The following is a 27,441-nucleotide window of genomic DNA, read 5'->3' as shown; positions in this document are numbered from 1 at the left end:
GACTCTAAAACCGAACAGATTCCCACCAAGGTGAGTGTCTCTGCGCTGGAAGGTGCGGGTGCACCATGGGACGCTGCATCCTCTGAGATTGTCTCTTCCTCAGAGGTGCTGACACTCTCTGGGGCCTCCGATGCCACCTCGGAGCGTCACCCTGCACGATACAATGTGATGAGCACAGTTTTAGGTTGACTGGTGTACATATCACTAATATGACAGCATTGTGTCCACAAATGAAATGTTTATTCTAATCATTGTGTTTGTCGAAGAGCTGTATGTTCACCCGGGACCCCAAGCTCCATGTCTGAAATGGCACATCCTCCCTGACTGCCACGTAGCTCGAAGGCCTCCTCCTCGCCCTGGGATTGCGGTCAGATGTCCGGCCCCCCTCCGCCAGTCCTGGAGGACTCCCTCTCATTGTGCGCCCTCTTTGCCTGGAAGAGCAAGGATGCAGGTGTATAACATTGCCAAACAACAACATGACACCTTTCACAACATGGTCACTGCAACTAAAGGTGGGGAACAGTCAGTGTGTCAGACGGACTCAGCCTGGCATGTAGGTGCCATGCTCTGGGGTACAAATGAGGGATTGACTCTTTCACACATCGACCGCCCATGTGGAATCAATCCTCCCCGCCCGACCTTTCTGTCTTTGGCATGGCAGTAGCATCCATGTGCCACTTTATGTGGGCAAACCCAGGTCAGATGGAGCCGCAAAAAAGTGACACTTACTTTTGCCGTGCGAATGAGATACTTCATCCTCTTGCAGCACTGGACCCAGTCTCAGCGGGTGTCACCATGTCAAGCATACCTCCTCTGCAATCTCTATCCAGGCTTGCTTGGTCAGGGCCTCTTCTTGCCATCGCTGGGGAAAAGGACCTCCCTCCTTGCCTGTGCAGCCTGGAGGAGAGTGAACAAGGAGGCATCGCTGCACCGTGCGGTCACCCTGCCTCGCTCCTCGATCATTTCCTGTGCCTTGCAGCAATACTGGCTTTGTAGATGTGGATGAACAGCTTCTGTGCTGGCTGGTCAGCTACAACACCAAGGTTTTTGAATGAATTGCGAATAACTGCAGGGCCTACTATCCTTTACTGGGATGGCGGCCGTTTGCCTGGGCCTGTTACTGGGAGAAAGCGCAACACCTGCAATCGTCGTCCCTGTAGGTTATTAATCCAGTTTCTGGCCCCCACAAGGCCCTCTTCCCAATGTGACTGCACCTAGGAGTTTCCAGCTCAGACTGGCAATAGAATCCCTGCCCACAGTCAACAACAATAATGTGCATTTATATAGCACCTTTAACATAGTAAAAACGTCCCGAGACTCTTCACAGGAGCAGTAACAGTCCTCACATTAAGAAGTTTGATTCCCCACATGTCTGTGCTTGTATCTCCAATTTAGTCCCCAAAACACTGCTATAATTTCCATACAAATAAACATGGGAAATGCACAGATTTTACAAACTTAAGGGCATCAGCTGACAAGTCAGCAGGTGCGGGCACCATATTTAAATAGAGGGAAAGGTTCAGTTCGCCGCCATCTTTGTGCAGGAACGTCTAGTGGGCGGGGCCTCAGGTCCCAGTTCCCAACTGCTCCCGGGTTCATTGGGTCACGTGTGGAGCCTGCGCAGTGCGGCTGCTGGAACTGGGCGGAGACGGTTCTGTGAGACCGCAGCAGGTGAGAAACCGGCAAGTGCAGGAGCGGAGTGGAGCTGGCGGGGAGGCTTCTGAAACACCCGATGTAGGCCGCAACACCCCCAGTAAGAAGATTCCGGTCCCGCGTTTGCAATGAACCGGGCGGTAGCTCCGGCGCTTCTCCTGGTGAAAGGCCCAGATTAGTGTCCGCCAATCTTTCTAGGCGGCAGTGTGCAGCAGTGCGCATGCGTTGGCATCCTGGACCAGAAAGCAGGATGTTGTGAATTTATCTCCTGGATTGACAGGGATGGTTTTTGTTATCTCTTTTTACAGGGCAATGGAAGGGGAGGATTTACACACAGCAAACTCAAACCAAGAGAAATTTTTGTCACTTCTGAGTTTCTATCCTGGATGATAGTCTTCGGCCCATCGTGTCTGTGCTGGCCATCAAGCACCTATCTATTCTAATCCCATTTTCCAGCACTTGGCCCGTAGCCTTGTATGCTATGGCATTTCAAGTGCTCATCTAAATACTTCTTAAATGTTGTGAGGGTTCCTGCCTCGACCACCTCTTCAGGCAGTGTATTCCAGATTCCAACCACCCTCTGGGTGAAATTTTTTTTCCTCAAATCCCTTCTAAACCTCCTGCCCCACTGGGCGGCGTAGTGGTTAGCACCGCAGCCTCACAGCTCCAGCGACCCGGGTTCAATTCTGGGTACTGCCTGTGTGGAGTTTGCAAGTTCTCCCTGTGTCTGCGTGGGTTTTCGCCGGGTACTCCAGTTGTCCTCCCACCACCAAAAGACTTGCAGGTTGATAGGTAAATTGGCCATTATCTCTAAATAAAATAAATAAATAATCCCTTAAATCTGTGCCCCCTGGTTATTGACCCCTCTGCCAAGAGAAAAAGTTTCTTCCTATCTAACCTATCAATGCCCCTCGTAATTTTGTGTACCTCAATCATGTCCCTCCTCAGCCTTCTCTGTTCTAAGGATAGTGATGGTATTTGCAAACTCCTTTTACAGGGCATTAGAAGGGGAGGATTTGAAGACCGGAAACTCAATTCAAGCATCACATTAAGCGCTGACAGGTTGACTCAATTCATCAGGACCTGAATATTGTCGACCTTTGAATGTAGAAGGAGAAATGTTTGTTCTGTTTGTGGGAAAAGATTCCAAAACATCAATGTGACTGGAAAAGCATCAAGAGACACACACACACACACACCTGAGTGATAGTGGTGCAGTGCACTGACTGTTGGAAGGGCTTTAACCAGTTACACAGCCTAAAAAAAATTGCACCATTCACAGTGGGGAGAAGGCTTCAACTGATCATCCAACCTGGACAGACACAAGGGCACCGTCACCATGGAGAAACCATGGAAATGTGTGGACTGTGGGAAGGGATTCCATTATCCGTCTGAATTGGAAATTCATCGACGCAGTCACACTGGGGAGAGGCCATTCAGCTGCTCCGTGTGCAGCAAGGGATTTACTAATGCATCAAACCTGCAGACACACCAGCAAGTTCACACTGCTACGAGACCTTTTCAATGTTCTGACTGTGAGAAGAGTTTTAAAAGGAAAAAAGATCTGCTGATCCATCAACGCACTCACAGCGGGGAGAGGCCATTCACCTGCTCCCTATGTGGGAAGCGATTCGCTCAGTCATCCCACCTACTTACACACCAGCGAGTTCACACTGGGGAGAGGCCGTTCACCTGCTCCATATGTGGAAAGGGATTCACTCAGTCACCTCACGTACTGAGACACCAGCAAGTTCACATGTGACTGCAGGAGTTGGATTCTGCATTATTGCTGCTGTTAATCCAGGACTGAACCATATTCATGCTGACAGTGGGGTTTGTTTCTGTTGATAAACTCCAGCCCTGTTACAAGGATTATTAATATTCTGGTTTAAATATTGAATAAATCAGCTTTGTTTCAAACACACATTGTGTGGAATATTTGATTTCTCCATGATAAGAGGAGACTATTTGATATTCTGTTACTGACGTTTCCATTTTTGTGCATTTCCTTACTGGAGATTATGTCAATTCTCATCTAGTTCACCTTCCACCATATCAAACCCCAAGCTTGTTCCATTTTCGTCCACTGCTTGTGCATCGCTGGGTACATAGAACATTACAGCGCAGTACAGGCCCTTCGGCCCTCGATGTTGCGCCAGGCGAGCATTTGTTGCCCATCCCTCATTGCACTGAGTGGCTTACTAGGCCATTTCAGAGGGCATTAGTCAACCACATTGCCATGGGTCTGGAGTCACTTGTAGGCCAGACCAGGTAAGGACAGCAGATTTCCTTCCCTAAAGGACATTAGTGAACCAGATAGGCTTTTACAACAATGGTTTCATGGTCATCATTAGACTACCTTTTTTAAAATTCCAGATTTATTAATTGAATTCAAATTTCACCATCTGCCATGGTAGGATTCGAACCTATGTCCCCAGAGTACTAGCCTGGGCTCTGGATTGCTAGTCTAGTGACATTACCACTACGTCACCATCTCCCCAATAAGGACTGGGGTTGAGGTTAGATGCATGGGCTGGGGTTAGATGCAGGGTGTAGGTTCTGGGGTTAGTGTTGGGACTTGTGGTTATTGATTAGGATTTGGTCAGTGATTGAGGGTTCATGGTTATTGATTAGGATTATGGTTAATGGTTGGGGTTGGTAGTTATTGATTGAGATTGGGGTCAGTGGTTGTGGGTAGTCAATAGGATGTTAGGTTAAGGATTTAGGGATTAGAAACTGATTTCTCAACCTGCCCTGCCACCTTCAGCAATTTGTGCACATATACCCCCAGGTCCCTGTTCCTGCATCTGCTTTAGAAATGTATCTTTTAGTTTATATTGTCTCTCCTTGTTCTTCCTGCCAAAATGTATCACTTCACACTTCTCTGCATTAAATTCCATTTGTCATACGCCCACCCTTTCCAGCAAACTCCGTAATTTCCTTGCAAATTTGTTCCTCTATATCTTTCCCACTAGTTGCTGGCCTATTGAATATACACAGTAGTGTAACAGTTCCTCTATAGTTTCTTAGCTCTAACCAAATAGATTCTGTCCTTGACCCCACTGGGACTTACATTCTCTCCTGCACTGTAATAATATCCTTAATCAATACTGTCAGCCCCTACTCCTTTCTTTCCTTCCCTATCTTTCCTGAACACCTTTAATCCAGAAATATTTAGCACTGTCGGGATTCAGGATTAGGGAGTAAATTTACCTTTGCACAAATTCTGAAATGATTCAACGTGGTGACCCTTATTGGTGATAGTGGTTATATTTTATTCAGTATAAGTGAGACTTGACACGTGCTGATGTCTGAACAGCAATAGCAAAGCACTGCAGCATTCCCATTCCACTCTGAGTAGAAGCGTAATCTCTACATAATCATTCCCTGGTCACACCAGTCAATGTGACATGCACACTTCCGGCCTTCGCCAGTCCTGCTGTAGTGTGAAGATCCATCTGCAGGATGATCCCAAACCTCCTATGGCTGAATATCTCTCCCTGCCCAGGAGATCAATTTTTATACTTTCCGTTCTCAGCAAAGTCTATGGAGCCTGATTTAACCCAATCATTACCTCACTATATTTGAACAGACCAATTCCAGAATATGTCATTGAATCATCTGTGCCTGCGCAAGCCAGGTCAAACTCTCAACATCTTGGGTTTCCCATGATTCGGCAACTACCGGCTCATAAACATTCCAATGCTCGTGGCTGGACAAACGGTGGCCTTGGCACTCATTCATCGTGTCTTGGCCTTAGCTGCATCTGGGTCCCTGGAAGGTACTTATCTTTTAGTTCCCATGCAGCAGGTTGTCTGTTTTCACACTTTACTAGATTTCTCCTGCATTTTGTTTTTTGACCAAACTCCTTTTACAACTTTCAGGCCAATAGAACATTGTGATCAATGAAGACCCAAACTGCAGTTTCCCATCATGTCACCTCTCAGCTGCTTTTCCCCAGGGTGCATTACAAACGTGATTAAAAATATAGTTCAGTATAACAATGAAATTAAAGAAGTGTACAGTCAGTCATAGTACTTAAGTTAGTTTTTGTTGGTTAGCAAGAAAACCTGATGTAGGGGTTTCCCGGATTCTTACAGTACCCAGTCCTGCCCTTTTTTGAGCCAGGTCTCCGTTATCACCACAGCATCACTGTCAGTGCGTGCAGCTCACCAACCTTATTTACCACACTTCCTACATTCACATACATGTACAGTGAACCTAATTTAAACCTTATTGCATTCCCTCTTACTCTTCCTTACTCTAGTGCTATCTGTCTCTCCCAATTCTTTGTGCACCTTGTTTTACTTTCCAATATTACCTCCTGGTTCCCATTCTCCTGCCAAGTTAGTTTAAACCCTCCCCAAAAGCATTAGTAAACCATCCCACAAGAACATTGGTCCTGGCTATGTTCAAGTGCAAGCTGTCCAGTCTGTAAAGGTCTCATCTTCCCCAGAAACAGTCCCAATGTCCCAGGAATCTAAAGCACTCCCTCCTGCATTATCTTTCCAGCCTTACATTCATCTGCTTTATCCTCCGACTTTTATACTCTGTAGCATATAGTACTGGGAGCAATCTGGAGATTACTCTCTTTGAGGTCCTATTTGCTAGTCTCCTTCCTAGCTCCCAAAAATCTGTCTGCAGGACCTCATAAAATATGTCCTTTTCCATTTTTATTTGTATGGAAATTACAGCAGTGATTTGGGGACCAAATTGGGGTTACAAGTGTTGTGAAGCAAAAGTCTTAATGTGGGGCAAAAGCAGGATACAGTGGGTGCTGGAAATCTGAAATAAAAAACAAAATACTGGGAATACTCAACAGGTCTGGGAGAATCTGTGGAGAGAGAAACAAGTTAATGTTTCTGGCTGATGACCTTTCATATGAATTTAATGCAAGCACTTTTAATGCTTCCGTGAAGGGCTTTGAGATGTTTTTACTATGTGAAAGGTGCTATATAAATGCAAGTTGTTGGTGACTGGGTGGGGATTTGTTTGTCTGTTTGAGCTGGAAACTCTTGGGTTCAGTCACACTGGGGAGAGGGGGTTCACCAGCTGAATGTGGAAAGGGATTAACTTGGTAATCCCATTTACTGATACATCAGCACTGTCACACTGGAGAGAGACTGTTCAGATAGTTCACATGTGCAAAGGGATTTTTGTATTTTTCCCACCTATTGACATCTGAGCTTCAATAGTTCGAAGGATTTGATGCATGATCGGTGCATTCTTATTGGAGAGAGGTGATTTAAATGATTCACTCATTCACCCCACCTGTTGAGACACCACTGAGTTCACATGTGACTGCAAGAGTTGGGTTCCGCTGTTATTGCTGCTGTTTTGGGAACTCTCCATTCTCCACTAATTTTATTCCCCTTCTTTCTGGTGAATAATGGAGGGTCCATGCACTGGGATTTCTGTATAAATTACTTCCTAATCTTATTGATTGGTCCGGCCCCAGTCTTCACCCCATTAGAGCAAAAAAAGAACCACAATTCACCCAGTGGGGCCTTCAATGGCAGCTTTTCACCCCACATTCTCTGCAGTGGAGAATGGTCCCAATTCACAGCACAAGAGACCAGTGTGCAGGTGCAGTGCCAAACAGTGTTTGGTGCAGGCGCAGTGTGAGCGATGGGGTTGGAGAGATGCGTGTGAGTCACAGCGAGGCAGAGGGAGCGATGGAGCTGGCGGGTGGGCAGGGAGGCTTCATGATCACCTGGTGTGGGCCTCAAACCCAAACAAGAAGTTATCAGTCCCATGTTTGCACCGAGCGGGGCGGCAGCTACAGGGCTTCTCCCGGTGATAGGCCCGGGTTAACATCCGCCATCTTTCTAGGAGGCAATTTGCAGCAGGGAGCACGCACGGCCATCCTGGACCTGGAAGCAGGAGGAGAGAATGTTGTGAATTTCTATCCTGGACTGACAGTGACGGCTTTTGTAAACTCTTTTTACAGGGGATTAGAAGGGGAGGATTTGTAGACAGGAAACTCAACCAAGCATCATATTAGGATGTAACAGAGTTACTCGATTCTTCAGGACCTGAATACCATGTGGAAGGTAAAAGATTTGTTCTGTTTGTGACAAAAGATTTCAAGTATCAATGTGACTGGAAAGCCCTGGTTAGACCACACCTGGAGTCCTGTGTTCAGTCCTGGGCACCACACCTTAGGAAGGATATACTGGCCTTGGAAGGAGTGCAGTGTAGATTTACCTGAATAACACCTGGACTCCAAGGGTTAAATTACAAGGAGAGATTACAAAAATGAGTCATAGAGTCATTATGGAACAGAAGGAGGCCATTCAGTTTTTTGATTCCATGCCAGCTCTCTGTAGAGCAATCCACTCAGTCCCATTCCCCTGCTCTATTCCCGCAGTCCTGCAGGTTTATTTCCCTCAAGTGCCCATCCAATTTCCTTCTGAAATCATTGATCGTCTCTGCTTCCATCACCCTGATAGGCTGCAAGTTCCAGGTCATTATCGTTCACTGCCAACCCTTCATCAGTATCCAGCTGACGAGCATCCAGTTCACAAAACACTTTACTTCTGATTTTACTTTTGGTCGGAAGTGACAACGCCAAGGCCATACCTTGTTTCCTCTTTGATAGAGATGTAACCCGTGTCCACAAATCCACTTCATTCTTCCACTGCTCATATGATTCCGACTCAGAGAACATCGGAGGGTAATCATAACCTGACAATTTAAACTTGTTTTCTGCAATTTTTTCATACTAGCCATTGAAATTTTAGTTTTTTATTAAAAAAATAGTTTCTAACTTTCCCTTGAGACAACCATCCTCTGCTACCATGTTAAATTTCAGACAGCCTGTTGTTGAAAGATGATACTGGAGCCAATATTTATTCACTGTTACATTTATTTTACAAAGTAAAAGGATTACAAATATATGGCACCTTAGTCAAAAACCTCCTCCAGTCTCAGTAAGTGTCTCCTTATACATGCTAAAATCAGACCTCAAATAACACGCTCCACCTGCATATAATGAAACAATTGATAGGCAATTAACACCAGGCACTCGTTTCTGTCCAGTTTATTTAATAATTTCTTTCATTGCCTCTCCAATCTCGATGGGATGACATGAAAATAATCATCCAATCAACAATTAGAGCTTTTAATGGTGGATTAATTACCTAGGTCTCCCCGCAGATCAGCAAGTCCCCTATCAATGACTACAGGAGCCCAGTGCGCCAGCGCAGGATCAGATTGTGCTCTGAGCATGCACAACGCAGCTGGTGAAGACAGACTGAGATGGAACAGGCAGCTCAGGAGGCGGGAGGAGATTGTGGGCGCAGAGGAGGAACTGGAGCTGTGGGTGGGCTGGGAAGCTTCATAAACAACTTGGGTAGGCCTGAGGCCCCGAATAAGAGCCCACAGGCCACGTGTTTACCCAGCGGTGACAGGCCCGGGGGAGCGGGGGCACTGACCACCATCTTGGAGAGGGCAGGTTCAGGGCACAGGTGCGGCCACCTTGGTGAGGGCAAGGAGAGTGGATGGGCTTCATGGTCTCTGTTCCCAACTGGATCATAGTGCCCAGGAGATGCAGCAACCTGGACAACAGGGTTTTAGGCAGCTTCACCCACTGCCAGGCTGCATGTGCTGAAGGGGTCACTCCTCAACATTTGGTTACAGTTTAGCCCCACATTCCTAATCTTTGGTTGCCCCATGTGGAAGGGGGTGGATAAGTTGGAGGATCTTCTCCTGGACCTGCTTTGGGGCCTGGTTAAAAGAGCAATACGTAGGTCCATGGTGGGTGGGGCCCACAGGGGTGGGAGGTTATTCTCGTTGCCGGGTTCTCTTCCGTGGTTTTGTCTATGCCCATGTCAACCTGCAAAGGGAGCCTACGGTATCCATTGGTACACTTGGTACCTTTCATGACCGGTAGGCACCTCTGGGTACAGAGTGTCTTATAGACAGGGTAACAAGAAACTAGGATTGTCTGTTCTGAATTTCTATTCTGTACGTACAGTGATGACTTTTGCAACCTCCTTTTACAGGATATTAGAAGGAGAGGATTTACAGGCAGGAAACTGAAACAAACATCACATCAAGATCTTACAGAATCACTCGATTCATCTGGACCTTAACATCATCGGCCTATGAATGTGGAAGGAGAAATGTTTGTCAGTTCTGTTTGTGGGAAAAGATTTCAAACATCAGTGTGACTGGAAAAGCACCGAGACACACACACCCAAGTGAGAGTGTTCCAGTGACTGACTGTGGAAAGAGCTTTAACCAGTTACACAGCCTGAAAAAACATAACACCATTCACAGTGGGGAGAAGCTGTACACATGTTCTGTGTGTGGACGAGGCTTCAACTGATCATCCGACCTGGAGAGACGCAAGGATACTTGCACCACGGAGAAACTGTGGAAATGTGGGGATGGTGGGATTTGGTTCTCCATCCCAGCTGGAAACTCATCAGCGCAGTCACACCGGGAAGAGGTCGTTCACCGGTTCTGTGTTTGGGAAGGAATTCACTTGGTCATTCAATCTACAGCAACACCAGCAAGTTCACACTGATCAGAGACCATAGGAACAGGATCTTGGATGCACTACCAGAACTCCCCAACTGCATAAATGAGAGACTCATGACACTTCACCTATAGCTCAGCCATAATCAATATGCTACCATCATCAGTGCTTATGCCCCGACCCTTGACTCTGATGAAAATGTTAAGGAAAGTTTTATTCTGACCTTGATGAAGTCTTCATTGCCATCCCAAAAGAAGAGATCATCCTTCTGGGGTCTTTAACGCCAGGGTCGGCCATGACTCCGATGTCTGGAGAGAACATTGGGAAAAATGGGGTGGGAAAAATGGGGTGGGAAAAGCCAATGCAAATGGTGTCCTCCTGCTGACGAAGTGTATTCAGCCTGGCCTCATTATAACAAATTCCCCTTCTGCAAGAAGGGCAAATACAAAACCACGTGGAGGCATCCTAGATCAAAGCACTGGCACCTCCTGGATTATGTCATTGTTTGTGTCAAAGTGATGTCTGTATCACTCGATTCATGCAGGAACTGATGCCTGCTGAACAGATCATTAACTTGTTTGATCGGTCATGAACATTCACCTAGCACCATGACATTGCATAAACCAAAAGTCCAAGAGGAAGAAGATCAATGTCTCAGCCCTAAAGCAGCCCGACCGAAGAGAGGAATTCCAGATGCAGCTCACAATTGATCTGGAAAATCCTCCCGCATCCAACACAATTTCAGAACAGTTTGAACAAATAAAGTCAGCTGTACTAGACTCCTGTGTCCAGCCTATTGGGTTCGAGCATCATCGTCACCAGGACTGGTTCAACGAAATCATGCTGAAATATGTGACCTTCTGGACAACCCAAAGTCACAAGTCAAGAAGGCAGAATTCCAACAGCTTAAGGCTGACACCTGAAGACAAGTCTGGAGGATAAAGGACAAGTGATGGGAAGAGAAAGCCCAAGAGATCCAACAATATGCCGACCATCATGATATGCAAAGCTTTTTCAAAGCCACCAGGGCCATCTACAGACCAAGGTCAAAAGGACAAAATCCCCTTCGCTCACAGGATGGGGTCTCTTTTCTTAAGGATGGCAATGCCATCCGTCAACACTGGAAAGAACATTTTCAACAACTCCTCAACCACGAATCCACAATTGCAGCTGATATTCTCTCGGCTAGTCCCCAGTATTCTGTGGTAGAATCTATGAATGAACCACCATCGATGGGAGAGCTGCAACAAGCAATCAAATGGATGAAAAATAACGAAGCCTGGAGCCCCGATGGTATTCCAGCTGAGGTCTTCAAAACTGGTGGGCCTTTGCTCACATCAAGACTCCATGTACTCATCCAATGGATTTGTGAGGAAAAAGAACTCCCCCTCCATTCCCACCCCACTCTGACATCAGGAATGTGACAATTGTAACTATCTTTTAGAAGGGAGAATAATCACGCTGTGTATACTATCGAAGTATTTCCCTCTTGTCCAGAGCAGGGAAATCCTGACATGCATTCTCCAGACTCGCCTACTCCTGTGGCTGAGGAAATCCTCCCAGAGACACAGTGCGGCTTTAGACCTTCCAGAGGAATCTCCGAAATGGTCCTTGTTGCCCGACAAATCTAAGAAAAATGTCGAGAACAACACCAGGAACTCTTCATTGCATTCATCGACCTGACCAAAGCATTTGACTCAGTAAATCGCGAGGCTCTGTGGATTGAGCTCCAAAGATTTGGTTGTCTGGGAAACGTCATCACAATCCTGCAATTGCTCCATGATGATATGTCTTGAGTGGGAGATCTGAAACCGATGCCTTCAAAATTTGGGCTGGGGTCAAGCAAGGCTGTGTGATAGACCTCATACCATTTACAATCTACCTGACAGTGGCTAATCACCTCATGAATGATCAGCTGCCCTCTGGTGTGAGGATTAAATACCACTTAGATGGAAAACTCTTTAACCTCAGCCGCCTCCGTGCCAAAACTAAACTGACCACCATAGACATACATGATCTACAATTTGCGGATGACTGCAATGTCGTTGCCCACTCTGCATCAGATTTGTAAGCCCCTTTTGATCTCATCAATTCTGCATACAAGAGACTCAGCCTGTCCCAGAATGCTGCTAAAATGAAACTCATACATCAACCCACACCTGGTCAGCCAAATACTCCACCTCCCATATGTGCTGGAGGAGAGACTTTGGAATATGTTGAGCACTTCCCATACCTTGGCAGCCACCTCTCTCAAAAGGCCACCATTGACGAGGAGCTCCAACACTGGATCAGCTGTGCCAGCTCAGCCTTCTCCAAACTACAGCAGTGAGTGTTTGACAACAAAGACCTCCGCATGTCAACAAAAGTCCTATTGTTCAGAGCAGTTGTTGTCACCACGCTCCTGTACTGCAGTGAGACCTGGACTGTGTATCAGCGAAACAAAAGAGAGCTAAGAGAAATTTCATCAGCAACATCTCCGCCACACCCTCCAGATTCAATGGGGGGACCATCATACAAACATTAGTGTCATTCTTGAAGCCAGCTCCACAGCATTCAGGCAAAGCTTCTGCAAAAGCAACATCGATGGACTGGACACTGTGTCCGGATGGCCAAAAACCATCTCCCCCACCAGGTCCTGTTTTCTCAACTCTTAAGTGTCGAGGGAGGACAAAGAAAACGCTTCAAAGACACTCTGAAGCTCTCTGAAGCGCTGCAGCATTGACATTGATGACAGGGAGGAGCTTGCTATCAATCGTTCAAAATGGCGACAACTTGTTCATTGAGCTGCATCGTGCTTTGATTCCAAACGCCTTAATGATGAGGCAGAGCGGAAGCAGAGAAGGAAAGAAAAGGAAGCAAATCCTGCACTCCGGATCCCACTACCTGCTGCATGTGTCTAAAGATCTTTGGGGTCGAGATTCGGCCTGTTCAGTCACCTGAAGACCCATGGCAGAAACTCGCAAACTTGAGTAGACGTCATCCTCAAATCGAGGGACAGCCGATGACGATGACGTGTGGGAGGGGACTCACTCAGTCATCTAAGCTGCTGACACACCAGCCAGTTCACAAGTGGCTGTAGGGGTTGGATTCTGCTGTTATTGCTGCTGTTAATTACATCCAGGACTGAACCATGTTCATTCTGACAGTTGGGGCTTGATTCTGCTGATGTTAATAATCCCTGTAACAGGGCTGGAGTTTAATATTCTGGTGTAAAATATTCAATAAATCAGCTTTGTTTCAAACACGCATTATGTGGAATATTTGTTTTCTCCATGGTAAGAGGAGACTAATTCATATTCAGTTACTAACTGTTCACTTTTTGGACATTTCCTTACTCGAGATTATGTCAATTCTCATCTAGTTCACCTTTCACCATATCAAACCCCAAGCTTGTTCCGTTTGAGTTCGCAGCTTGTGTGTGTCATAGATTGCACCATAGTGATTCACTTTACACACATCTGGAGTTCCTTTGAACCATAGACCTCTCTTGTATAAGATTTGAAATCTCTTATTTTCTGTATCATTCCACCCTTTTTGGATCTGATTTATTAAATCTCCTCCACACCCAGTGCATGTGGAATGTTTTGGTCTTTGTCATTATCTTTGCTAATTTTGATGGTCCTGTTGATTTAATCTCTTGTTACGAACATACCTTGCACCACTTCTTTAATCAAGAGAAATATTTCAAACTGGCGCAGTGGTTAGCACTGCAGCCTCACAGCTCCAGGGACCCGGGTTCGATTCTGGGCACTGCCTGTGTGGAGTTTGCAAGTTCTCCCTGTGTCTGCGTGGGTTTTCTCCGGGTGCTCCGGTTTCCTCCCACAAGCCAAAAGACTTGCATGTTGGTAGGTAAATTGGCCATTATAAATTGTCACTAGTATAGGTAGGTGGTAGGGACAGATGGGGATGTTTGGTAGGAATATGGGATTAGTGTCGGATTAGTATAAATGGGTGGTTGATGGTCGGCACAGACTCGGTGGGCCGAAGGGCCTGTTTCAGTGCTGTATCTCTAATCTAATCTCTTCCTTTATAAATTCTTTAGCTCCTCCATTGATCCCTGTTAATAATCTTTGACTGGGGTTAGGGGTGGGGTTAGAGTTAAGGACTGGGATTAGGCTTAGGGGTATAGGCTGTGATTAGTGTTAGGGACTGGGGTCAGGGTTGGGGCAGGGGTTAGGGTCAGGGACTAGGAGCTGGGATAGGGTTAGGGGCTGGGGTTAGATTCAGGGACTGGGGTTAAGGGCTAGTGTTAGGGTGTAGGTTCAGTGGTTGTGGTTGGGGTTGGTGGTTATTAATTGGCATGGGGTCAGTGGTTGGGGTTAGTGGTTATTGATTAGGATTGGAGACAGTGATTGTGGGTAGGTGATAGGATGTTCAGTTTAGGAATTAGGATTAGGAACTGATTTCTCAAGCTGCCCTGCCACCTTCAGCAATTTGTGCACAGATACCCCCAGGTCCCTGTTCCTGCATCCCCTTTAGAAATGTATCCTTTAGGTTATGTTGTCTATATGGACTTCAGTAAAGCCTTTGACAAGGTCCCTCATGGCAGACTGGTACAAAAGGTGAAGTCACACAGGATCAGAGGTGAGTTGGCAAGATGGATACAGAACTGGCTCGGTCATAGAAGACAGAGGGTAGCAGTGGATGGGTGCTTTTCTGAATGGAGGGCTGTGACTAGTGGTGTTCCGCAGGGATCGGTGCTGGGACCTTTGCTGTTTGTAGTATATATAAATGATTTGGAGGAAAATGTAGCTGGTCTGATTAGTAAGTTTGCGGACGTCACAAAGGTTGGTGGAGTTGCGGATAGTGATGAGGATTGTCAGAGGATATAGCAGGATATAGATCGGTTGGAGACTTGGGTGGAGAAATGGCAGATGGAGTTTAATCCGGACAAATGTGAGGTAATGCATTTTGGAAGGTCCAATACAGGTGGGAAGTATACAGTAAATGGCAGAACCCTTAGGAGTATTGACAGACAGAAAGATCTGGGCGTACAGGTCCACAGATCACTGAAAGTGGCAACGCAGGTGGATAAGGTAGTCAAGAAGGCATACGGCATGCTTGCCTTCATCGGTCGGGGCATAGAGTATAAAAATTGGCAAGTCATGCTGCAGCTGTACAGAACCTTAGTTAGGCCACACTTGGAATATTGCGTGCAATTCTGTTCGCCACACTACCAGAAGGACGTTGAGGCTTTGGAGAGGGTACAGAAGAGGTTTACCAGGATGTTGCCTGGTCTGGAGGGTATTAGCTATGAGGAGAGGTTGGATAAACTCAGATTGTTTTCACTGGAAGGACGGAGGTGGAGGGGCGACATGATAGAGGTTTACAAAGTTATAAGCGGCATGGACAGAGTGGATAGTCAGAAGCTTTTTCCCAGGGTGGAAGAGTCAGTTACTAGGGGACATCGGTTTAAGGTGCGAGGGGCAAAGTTTAGAGGGGATGTGCAAGGCAAGTTTTTTACACAGAGGGTGGTGAGTGCTTGGAACTTGCTGCCGGGGGAGGTGGTGGAAGCAGGTACGATAGCGATGTTCAAGAGGCATCTTGACAAATACATGAATAGGATGGGAATAGAGGGATACAGACCCCGGAAGTGCAGAAGGTTTTAGTTTAGACAGGCATCAAGATCGGTGCAGGCTTGGAGGGCCGAGTGGCCTGTTCCTGTGCTGTACTGTTCTTTGTTCTTTGTTCTATTGTCTCTCCTTGTTCTTCCTACCAAAATGCATCACTTCTCACTTCTCTGCATTAAATGTCTTCTGTCACACGTTCATCCAATCCATTCTCACACAGGGAGCAGGTGAACGGCCTCACCGCAGTGTGAGTGGGTTGTTATTTCAGCAGATTCCTTTTGCTTTTAAGGCTCTCCTCACAGTCAGAATGTTTAAATGGTCTCTCATAGAATTATGGAATGGTTACAGAAGGAGACCATTTGGCCCCTGTGTCCGAGCTGGCTCTCTGTATGAGCAACTCCCTCGCCCTGTTCCCGTAGTCCTGCAAATTTTTTCTCTTCAGATAATTATCCAATTCCCTTTTGAAAGCTACAATTGAATCTGCCTCCACCACACTCTCAACCAGTGCATTCCAGATCCCACTCGATGAGTAAAAAAGATTTTCCTCATGTTGCCTTTGCTTCTTTTGTCAATCACCCTAAATTGTGTCATTTGGTTCCTGCCCCTTGTGCCAATGGGAACAGTTTCTCCCTATCTACTCTGTCCAGACCCCTCATGGTTTTGAACACCTCTATCAAATCTCCTTTTATTCTTCTCTGAGGGGAACAGCCCCAGCTTCTTCAACCTGTCCAAATAACTGAAGTCCCTCATCCCCAGATCCATTCTCGTAAATCTTTTCTGAACCCTCTCTATTTCCTTCATATCCCTCCGAAAGTGTGGTGCCCATAATTGGACACAATACTCCAGTTGAGGCAGAACACTGTTTTATAAAGCTTTACCCTAACTTTCTTGCTTTTGTACTCTATACCTCTACTTATGAAGCAGTCTGCTTTATGAACCGCTTTCTGAACCTGCCCTGCCACCTTCAATGATTTGTGCACAAATACCTCCAGGTCCCTCTGCTCCTGCACATCCTTTAGAATTGTACCCTTTGTTTTATATTGCCACTTCTCGTTCTTCCTACCAAAATGAATCACTTCACATTTCTCTGCATTAAATTTCATGTACCACATGTCTGCCCATTCCACCAACATGCCTATGTCCTCTTTGAAGTTTATCACTATCCTCCAAGTTTTGTGTCATCTTCGAATTTTGACATTGTGCCCTGCACGTTCAAGTCTCGGCCATTAATATAGATGAAGGAAAGCAGTGGTCCTAATACCAACCTCTGGGGAACTCCACTAAGTACCTTCCTCCAATCCAAAAAAACAACTGTTCACCACTATTCTCCTGTCACTCAGCCAACTTCGTATCTATACTGTTACTGTCCCTTTTATTCCATGGACTCTAACTTTGCTGACATGCCTGTTATGTGGCACTTTATCAGACACCTTTTGGAAGTCCGTGTACACCACATCAACCACATGACCCTCATCGACCCTCTCTTTTACCTCATCGAAAAACTCAATCAAGTTAGTTGAACATGATTTGCTGTAAACAAATTCATGCTGACATTCCTTAATTAATCCACATTTGTCCAAATGACAGTTAATGTTGTCCTGAATTATCGTTTCTAAAAGCTTTCCCACGACCAAGGGTAAACTTGTGCTTACAACCTTTTTTGAGCAAGGAATTTACAATTCCCCAGTCCTTTGTCACCACCCCTCTATTGAGGGAGGATTGGAAGATTATGGCCTGTGCCTCTGCATTTTTGACCTTTACTTTCCTCAGTATCTTGGATGCATCTCATCCAGTCCCGGTGACTTATCAACTTTGAGTACAGTCCTCCCATGGTTGAAAGTGAGCAACCTTCTATATTTCAAGGGGAATAGAGTTTTAGTTTATCTAATCTTTCCTCAAGATCTAACCCTCTTAAAGAGGATTTAAACAAAATTATCAAGAGGATGAGAACTTGAGCTGGAGCTCAGATTGGAGGGAAGCAAAACTGGTAACTTGTCAGAGGTGTGGGAACCAGGAGCATGTATCAGAGGGGAATAACAAGGAGCACAGAATACTGAGAGAGAAAGATATCACATGAGTAGAGAATAGTAAGTTATTAGTTGGGGTCAGAGTAATGGAGAAAGTAATAAAGTCTGAGTCAGGGTTAATGTGCATGTAAGTGAATGCATGGAGTGTGTTTAATAAGACTGGTGAGGTACAGGCGCAGATTGCCTTGTGGAAATATAACGTTTTGGCTTTAACAGAACCTGGCTCAAAGAAGGTCAGGACTGGGTGTTAAATATTCCTAGATACAAGCTGTTCAGGAAAGATAGGAAAAGGAAAAAAGAGGGAGGGGTGGCAGTATTGATTAAGGAGAACATTTTGGTGCTGGAGAAAAAGGATGTCACAGAGGGGTTGAGGACAGAATCGATTTGGCTAGAGCTAAGGAACAAAAAAGGTGCGGTTACATTGCTCGGTGTTGTCTATAGACCACCAGCTAGTGGGAAGGACATGGAGGAACAAATTTGCAAGGAAATTACAGAGAGGTGCAAATATTATAGGGTAGTTATAATGGGGGACTTTAATTACCCTTACATAGACTGGGATAATTGTACTGTAAAGGGCAGTGAAGGGCAAGAGTTCCTAGAGTGTGTTCAGGAAAATTTTCTACAACAGTATGTTGCTAGTCCAATGAGAAAGGAGGCACTGCTAAACCTAGTTCTTGGCAGCAAGGTGGACCAAGTGGATGAAGTATCAGTGGGAGAGCATTTAGGGGACAGTGATCATTGTATCAGAAGGTTTAGGCTGACTATGGAAAAGGACAAGGAGCAATCCAGGGTAAGAATAATTAACTGGCTAACTTCAAATGGGGTAAGAATGGAGCTGGGGTGAATAAATTGGAGTCAAAAGTTGGCAGGAAAACGGGTAGATGAACAATGGGCTACCTTCAAAGAAGAGATAGTTCAGGCACTGTCATGGTATGTTCCCTCGAAGGGCAAAAGTAGGGCAAACAAATTCAGAGCTCCCTGGATGACAAAAGAGGTAGAGATTAAGATAAAGAAGAAATAGTGTGCTTATGACGGATGCCAGGAAGAAAATACTATTGAGAACCAGGCTGAATATAGAAGGTCCAGAGGGGAAGTGAAAAAGCAAATAAGAGAAGCAAAGAGAGAGCATGAGAAGAGACTGGCAACTAGCATTAAAGGAAATCCCAAAGTTTTCTATAAGCATATAAATAGTAAAAGGGTAGTAAAAAGAGGAGTGGGGCCGATTAGGGAACAGAAAGGGATTTACACATGGAGGCAGAGGGCATAGCTGAGGTATTAAATGAATACTTTGCTTCTATCTTTACCAAGGAAGAAGATGCAACCCAGACAATGTTGAAAGAGGAGGTAAGTCAGACACTAGAGGGGTTTAAAATTGATAAAGAAGAAGTATTAGTCTGTACTTCAAGTGGATCAGATGAGATGCATCCAAGGATACTGAGGGAAGTGAAGGTAGAAATCGCAGAGGCACTGGTCATAATTTTTCAGTCTTCTTTATACTCAGGGGTGGTGCCAGAGGACTGGAGAATTACAAACGTTACACCCTTTCTCAAAAAAGGATGTAAAGATAATCCCAGCAACCACAGGTCAGTCAGTTTAAATTCAGTGGTGGTAAAACGTCTAGAAAAAATAATTCTAGACAAAATCAATGGTCACATGGACAAATGAAAGTTATTTCAGGAAAGCCAGCATGGATTTCTAAAGGGAAAATCATGTTTAACTAACTTGCTGGAGTTTTTTGAGGAGGTAACAGAGAGGGTTGATGAGAGTGATGTGGTGTACATGGACTTTCAAAATGCATTTGATACAGTGCCACACAACAGACTTGTGAGAAAACTTGTAGCTCATGGAATAAAAGGGATGGTAGCAATGTGGAAACGAAATTGGCTGAGTGATAGGAAACAAAGAGTAATGGTTAATGCATGTTTTTCAGGCTGGAGCAAGGTTTGTAGTGGAGTTCCCCAGGGATCAGTGTTGGCACGCTTGCTTTTCCTGATATATATTAATGACCTGGACCTTGATGTGCAGGGCACAATTTCAAAGTTTGCAGATGATACGAAACTTGGAAGCATTGTCAACTGTGAGGAGAATAGTGTAGAACTTCAAAAGGACATAGACAAGTTGGTGGAATGGGCAGACAGGTGGCAGATGAAGTTCAATGCAGAAAAATGTGAAGTGATTCACTTTGGAGAGACAATATTGAATAAAGGGTACAATTCTAAAGGGGGTGCAGGAGCAGAGGGACCTAGGTGTATATGTGCATTAGTCATTGAAGATGGCAGGACAGGTTGAAAGAGTGGTTAAAAGTGGTTAATATTGGAAGACTGAAGCCATTGTTTTCACTTCCTAACTGAGGTCAGTGTGACTGCCCTCGACGTCAAGGCAGCATTTGATCGAATGTGGCAACAAGGAGCCCGAGCAAAATTGGAGTCAGTGGGCATCAGGGGGAAAACTCTTCACTGGTTGGAGTCATACCTAGCACAAAGGAAGATGGTTGTGGTTGTTGGAGGTCAATCATCTCAGTCCCAGGACATCACTGCAGAAGTTCCTCAGGGTAGTGTCCTAGGCCAAGCCATGTTCAGCTGCTTCATCAATGACTTTCCTTCCATCATAAGGTCAGAAGTGGGGATGTTCACTGATGATTGCACAATGCTCAGCACCATTCATGACTCCTCAGATACTGAAGCAGTCATGTTAATATGTAGCAAGACCTGGACAAGATTCAGGCTTGGACTGATAAGTGGCAAGTTACATTCGCGCCACACAAGTGCCAGGCAATGACCATCTCCAACGAGAGGATCTAACCATCTCCCCTTGACATTCAATGGCATTACCATTGCTGAATCCCCCACAATCAATATACTGTGGATTACCATTGACCAGCCATACAAATACTGTGGCTAGAAGAGCAGGTCAGAGGCTAGGAATCCTGAGGTGAGTAACTCACTTCCTGTCTCCCCAAAGCCTGTTCACTACAAGTCAGGAGTGTGATGAAATACTCTCCACTTACCTGGATGGGTGAAGTTCCAACAACACTCAAGACCTCAACACCATCCAGGACAAAGCAGCCCGCTTGATTGGCACCCCATCCACCACCTTCAATATTCACTCCCACAGCCACTGAGGCACAGTAGCAGCAGTGTGTACCATCTACAAGATGCATTGCAACAACTCACCAAGGCTCCTTCGACAGCACCTTCCAAACCCATACCCTCTACCACTTAGAAGGACAAGAGCAACAGTTGCATGGGAACGCCACCACCTGCAAGTACCCCTCCAAGCTGCACACCATCCTGACTTGGAACTATATCACCATTCCTTCATGGGCTGGGTCAAAATCCTGGAACTCCCTCCCTATCAGCACTGTGGGTGTACCTGCATCACATGGACTGCAGCAGCTCATGAAGGTGGCTCACCACCACCTTCTCAAAGACAATTAAGGATGGACAATAGATGCTGGCCTGGCCAGTGACGCCCACATCCTGTGTAAAAAAAAAGCTACCGACGCCATCAATCTCCCTGGCGACTGTCTGAGACTAAACCAGACTTTTCACAAATTTGGTGTCATATTTGATGCTGAGGTGAGCTTCTGACCACATATTGCGCTGACACTTAGACTGCGTATTTCCACTTCTGTAGCACTGCCTGACTCTGCCACTGACTCAGCACATCTGCTGCTCACAACCTCACCTCTGCCTTTGTTCCCTCTCAACTTGATGATTCCAACACAGTCTCCCATATTCTACCCTCCGTAAACTTGAGATCATCCAAAACTCTACTGCCTGTGTCCTAACACATTCCAAATCCTGTTCACCTATCATCCCTATACTCGCTGACCTATGTTGGCTCCCAAGCAATGCCTTGATTTTAAAATTCTCCTCCTCATTTTCAATCCCTGCATGGCCTCAGCCCTTCCTATCTCTGTAATCTCCTCCAGCTCTACAACTTTCCAAGCTACCTTTTTGACCAAGCTTTTGGTCATCTGCCCAAATTTTCGCCCCTTATGTCACTCCATGTCAATTTTTGTTTGATATTTCTCCTTGGGATGTTTTACCATGGTAAAAGCGTTACATGAAAGTTGATTGTTACATGTGGTTAGCAACAGCAATAACACCAGAATCCAACCCTTGCAGTCACTCACTGGTGTCTCAGCTGGATGGATGACTGAGTGAATCCCTTCCATGCACGGAGAAAGTGAACAGCCTCTCCCTGGTGTGAATATGTTAATTTTTCTGGAGACTGGATGTTGTTATGAATCCCTTCCCACACATAAGCAGGTAAACAACCTCTCCCCAGTGTAACTGCTTCAATGAGTTTCCAGCTGGGATGGGCAACTGGATCCCTTTTAACAGACCCAACATTTCCATTATGATCCCCTTGTGTCTCTCCACATTGGACGGTTGGTTGAAGCCTTGTGCACATAAGAACATGTGTACAGTTTCTCCCTGCTATGAATGGTGCAATGTTTATTCAGGCTGTGTGATTGGATAAAGCTCTTTCCACAGTCAGTGCACTGGAACACTCTTGTGTGCGTGCGTGTGTGTGCGCATGTTTTTCCAGCCTGAATGATAATTTAAATCTACTCCCACAGACAGAATAAATAAACATTTCTCCTTCCATAATCAGAGGCCAATCATATGGGAATTATGTGATTCTGTAAGATCTTGCCAAGATTTTTGGTTTCAGTTTCATATCTGCAAATGCTCCCCTTCTAACACTCTGTACAAGGAGTTTACAAAAGTCATCACTGTAATTAAAGGATAGGAATTCAGAACAGACCATTCTAATTTTAATGGAATATTCTTCCTCCTTTCATTCCCCCAAATCTATAAATCCCTGTCTCTCACACATTCCTCTCCTTCTCTGCTCAATGTTCCAGATTCAGCACCCGTTTTACTACGAATTCTTTTCTCCTCTCCTGATTTTTGTCTTCCTGTCCTTAATGTGGTGACTCAGGCTGTGGGTCAGTCTCACTTGGTAACTCTAATTTTACCAAAAAAAATCATCTCACAACAAATGATCTTTCATGAATTTATTAATAGTTTTGAATGTATGGAAAAAGGCACCTTTTCCCAACTGTGGTGAACAGAACGTCAAGTGGTTAGTGCAGAGCTTTCTTCTTCCCAGATCTATTCTAAAAAGCTGTGTCTATCTGAGTTACATTTATACAGACTCACTCACTTAGTAAGTGATCAGATCTCACTGAACTATGACACAAGTTGTTTCTATCTGAGCTATGTTTTACATACTCGGTAAGTGATCGGATCTCACTGAACTGTGACACAAGCTGTCTCTATCTGAGTTACATTTATACAGACTCACTTATTTGGTAAGCGATCAGATCTGTAAGATTTAGAACCTTACTTATAATTTGTTCTTGAACCAGAAAATAAAAATTTGGACAAAGAGACACCTGATGTAGTACGATCAGGATGATTTATTAAGGCTAAAAGCAATTCTTAACAAATCTGAGGTAGTCAATATCCTAGTCACGGTGGCCTTTCTGCTGTACCGGTTTATGACTCCTCTTCCCTTGTCTCTCCTGATGTCAGCTTCAAATCTGTGCACTGAACCTCTCCTGGGCTGTTCCTTTATTCTTTGTAGCCAGTGGCTCCTCCTGTGCACTGATTGGTTGGTTCATACATATTGCTTTTTCGATTGGTCCTGCCATTACACTTGTCAGTACTTCTGTTTATACATTAATCATGATCACCTGCGCAAAACAATGTGTACAAACTGTCCATTATAACCTTGAGGTCCATTAGGTCATACATATTTGGTGAGCCCCATCCTGCTTTTCAGTGACATAGTTTTTGATATCTGTTCTTTTCTTTCCCCTTAACTGTTCATGTTATCAAATCAAACATTTCCGGCGAGACTCATCCTGTTTTTCTGTTACATTTTGATCACAACTTGTCACATAGTTTGATTTTTTTTCTTCCCCTTTATCTGTTTGTTATTAGTCTGTGTCACAAAGTAATTCTGGTTGACTCAAACTGTCGAGGCAGCATTTTTTTTTCAGTAAGGTAAACAGCTAAAATTAACTCTTCATTTACCAAAAGCTTACACAAAACATTTTATATATATGAAAGTTAATAAAATTCATAATACAAAAGATATAAAAAGGCCAATAAAAATGACAGAATTCACATTTCTTACAGTCCCCACCTTGAAGATAAAATGCACATAGCACTGATTCCTCACGATTAATCACTTTTCCCCTAATTAGGTAATTTCATTAAACATTGGGCCTCTAAGGGCAAGTCTTTTGGTAATGCATTTTTAATGAAGCAACGCAAGAATAAGAAAGTACAATCAATCTCACTTTCACAAGCAAAAGAATTAGGGGTAACATCCTCACCCAAGGGTGCTGACCTATGTTGTACATGGTCTCCCACCAATTACTTTCTCCCAATCATTTAATCGCTTCTTCCTTCGTGCGTTGTTCTGCCTCACCAAAGATGCTTTTGGGTTGGCATCAGTCTTTCTATTATAGATTTCAAATTTAGAGACAAAGGTGGTATGGGCTGCCCAAACTGAGCTACTGCTTTTAATGCTTCCCCTTGCATCCCAAAATTGAACTGTAACTTGGGACCCTTGGTCACTATCAATCTGTAGTGGTAGTCGCCACATACAGATCACCTTGCTCAATAAAATTCTGGCAGCAGTGAGTGCAGTGTTTAATCTACGGGGGAAGGCCTCAATACACTTGTTAAATTCATCTACGACAACCAAGGCATATGAACATATAAACGAATATACGAATTAGGAGCAGGAGCAGGTCACTCGGCCCCTCAAGCATGCTCTGCCATTCAATACGATCACGGCAGATCTCATTGTAACCATGACTCCACATTGCTACCTACATCCGTTAACCTTCTACCCCCTTGCTTATCAAGAATCTATCTACCTCTGCCTTAAAAATATTCAAAGACTCTGCTTCCACTGCCTTTTAAGGAAGAGAATTCCAAAGACTCACGACCCTCAGAGAAAAAATTTCTCCTCATCTTTGGCTTAAATGAGTGACCCCTTAGTTTTAAATAGTGACCCCTAGTTCTAGATTCTCCCACAAGGGGAAACATCCTTCCCACATCCACCCTATTAAGACGCCTCAGGATCTTATATGTTTCAATCATGACATCTCTTACTCGTCTAAACTCCAGTGAATACAAGCCTAGCCTGTCCAACCTTTCCTCATAAGACAACCCGCCCATTCCAGGTATTAGTCAGGTAAACCTTCTCTGAACTTCTACAAACGCATTTACATCCTTCCTTAAAAAAGATCAATACTGTACACAGTACTCCATGTGGTCTCATCGATGTCCTGTTTAACTGAAGCATAACCTCACAACTTTGGTATTCAATTCCCCTCGCAATAAACAATAACATTCTATTAGCTTTCCTAATTATTTGCTGAACCTGCCTACTAATCTTTTGTGATTCATGCACTAGGACACCCAGATCCCTCTGCTTCTCAGAGCTCTTCAATCTATCACCATTTAGATAATATGCTTCTTTTTTTATTCTTCCTGCCAAAGTGGACAATTTCAGATTTTCCCACATTATACTCTATTTACCAGATCTTTGACCACTCACTTAACCTAGAAGTTGAAGCGCTTGTCAAGAGGAAGAGGGCGGCTTATGTTAGGATGAGACGTGAAGGCTCAGTTAGGGCGCTTGAGAGTTACAAGCTAGCCAGGAAGGATCTAAAGGGAGGGCTAAGAAGAGCAAGGAGAGGACACGAGAAGTCATTGGCGGATAGGATCAAAGAAAACCCTAAGGCTTTCTATAGGTATATCAGGAATAAACGAATGATAAGAGTTAGAACAGGGCCAATCAAGGATAGTAGTGGGAAGTTGTGTGCGGAATCAGAGGAGATAGGGGAAGCGTTAAATGAATATTTTTCGTCAGTATTTACAGTAGAGAAAGAAAATGTTGCCGAGGAGATTACTGAGATACAGCCTACTAGGCTAGATGGGATTGAGATTCACAAGGAGGAGGTGTTAGCAATTTTGGAAAGAGTGAAAATAGATAAGTCCCCTGGGCCAGATGGGATTTATCCTAGGATTCTCTGGGAAGCCAGGGAGGAGATTGCAGAGCCGTTGTTGTTGATCTTCAAGTCGTCATTGTCGACAGGAGTAGTGCCGGAGGACTGGAGGATAGCAAATGTTGTCCCCTTGTTCAAGAAGGGGAGTAGAGACAGCCCTGGTAATTATAGACCTGTGAGCCTTACTTCGGTTGTGGGTAAAATGTTGGAAAAGGTTATAAGAGACAGGATTTATAATCATCTTGAAAAGAATAAGTTCATTTGCGATAGTCAGCACGGTTTTGTGAAAGGTAGGTCGTGCCTCACAAACCTTATTGAGTTTTTCGAGAAGGTGACCAAACAGGTGGATGAGGGTAAAGCCGTGGATGTGGTGTATATGGATTTCAGTAAGGCGTTTGATAAGGTTCCCCACGGTAGGCTATTGCAGAAAATACGCAAGTATGGGGTTGAAGGTGATTTAGAGCTTTGGATCAGAAATTGGCTAGCTGAAAGAAGACAGAGGGTGGTGGTTGATGGCAAATGTTCATCCTGGAGTTTAGTTACTAGTGGTGTACCGCAAGGTTCTGTTTTGGGGCCACTGCTGTTTGTCATTTTTATAAACGACCTGGATGAGGGTGTAGAAGGGTGGGTTAGTAAATTTGCGGATGACACGAAGGTCGGTGGAGTTGTGGATAGTGTCGAAGGGTGTTGTAGGGTACAGAGGGACATAGATAGGCTGCAGAGCTGGGCTGAGAGATGGCAAATGGAGTTTAATGCGGAGAAGTGTGAGGTGATTCACTTTGGAAGGAGTAACAGCAATGCAGAGTACTGGGCTAATGGGAAGATTCTTGGTAGTGTAGATGAGCAGAGAGATCTTGGTATCCAGGTACATAAATCCCTGAAAGTTGCTACCCAGGTTAATAGGGCTGTTAAGAAGGCATATGGTGTGTTAGCCTTTATTAGTAGGGGGATCGAGTTTCAGAGCCACGGGGTCATGATGCAGCTGTACAAAACTCTGGTGAGGCCGCACCTGGAGTATTGCGTGCAGTTCTGGTCACCGCATTATAGGAAGGATGTCGAAGCTTTGGAAAGGGTGCAGAGGAGATTTACTAGGATGTTGCCTGGTATGGAAGGAAGGTCTTACGAGGAAAGGCTGAGGGACTTGGGGTTGTTTTCGTTAGAGAGAAGGAGGAGGAGAGGTGACTTAATAGAGACATACAAGATAATCAGAGGGTTAGATAGGGTGGATAGTGAGAGTCTTTTTCCTCGGATGAGGATGGCAAACACGAGGGGACATAGCTTTAAGTTGAGGGGTGAAAGATATAGGACAGATGTCAGAGGTAGTTTCTTTACGCAGAGAGTAGTAGGGGCGTGGAACGCCCTGCCTGCAACAGTAGTAGACTCGCCAACTTTAAGGGCATTTAAGTGGTCATTGGATAGACATATGGATGTAAATGGAATAGTGTAGGTCAGATGATCGGCGCAACATCGAGGGCCGAAGGGCCTGTACTGCGCTGTAATATTCTAATTCTAATTCTAATTCTATCTATATCCCTTTGTAGCCTCCTTTGTCCTCTTCACAACTTACTTTCCTACCTATCTTTGTGTCATCAGCAAATTTAGCAACCATACCTTTGGTCCCTTCATCCAAGTCATTTATATAAATTGTAACAGGTTGAAGCC

At 44.8% G+C, this 27,441-nt stretch overlaps 1 protein-coding gene across 2 annotated transcripts; it reads left to right on the top strand.

The window, feature by feature from the left end:
• Nucleotides 1–1,599: 1,599 nt before the first annotated feature.
• On the top strand, nucleotides 1,600–3,565 carry LOC137381602 (zinc finger protein 664-like). Of its 2 annotated transcripts, none has more exons than XM_068054306.1 (2): nucleotides 1,600–1,671; nucleotides 2,651–3,565. In XM_068054306.1, exon 2 carries the CDS (start codon nucleotides 2,993–2,995, stop codon nucleotides 3,413–3,415), a length of 423 nt encoding a protein of 140 aa, XP_067910407.1. In that variant the 5' UTR covers nucleotides 1,600–1,671; nucleotides 2,651–2,992; the 3' UTR covers nucleotides 3,416–3,565. The 2 variants fall into 2 exon arrangements, with proteins under 2 accessions (XP_067910407.1, XP_067910408.1); XM_068054307.1 differs by having other exon boundaries at nucleotides 1,666–1,753.
• Nucleotides 3,566–27,441: the final 23,876 nt, after the last annotated feature.

The sequence above is a fragment of the Heterodontus francisci genome, chromosome 22, assembly GCF_036365525.1.
Source record: "Heterodontus francisci isolate sHetFra1 chromosome 22, sHetFra1.hap1, whole genome shotgun sequence".
Lineage (NCBI taxonomy): Eukaryota > Metazoa > Chordata > Chondrichthyes > Heterodontiformes > Heterodontidae > Heterodontus > Heterodontus francisci.
This window is presented reverse-complemented; position numbering and strand designations above follow the sequence as displayed.

Coding starts and splice junctions, on each gene's coding strand:
- LOC137381602 (XM_068054306.1), top strand. CDS start 2,993: ATGGAGAAACCATGGAAATGTGTGGACTGTGGGAAGGGATTCCATTAT.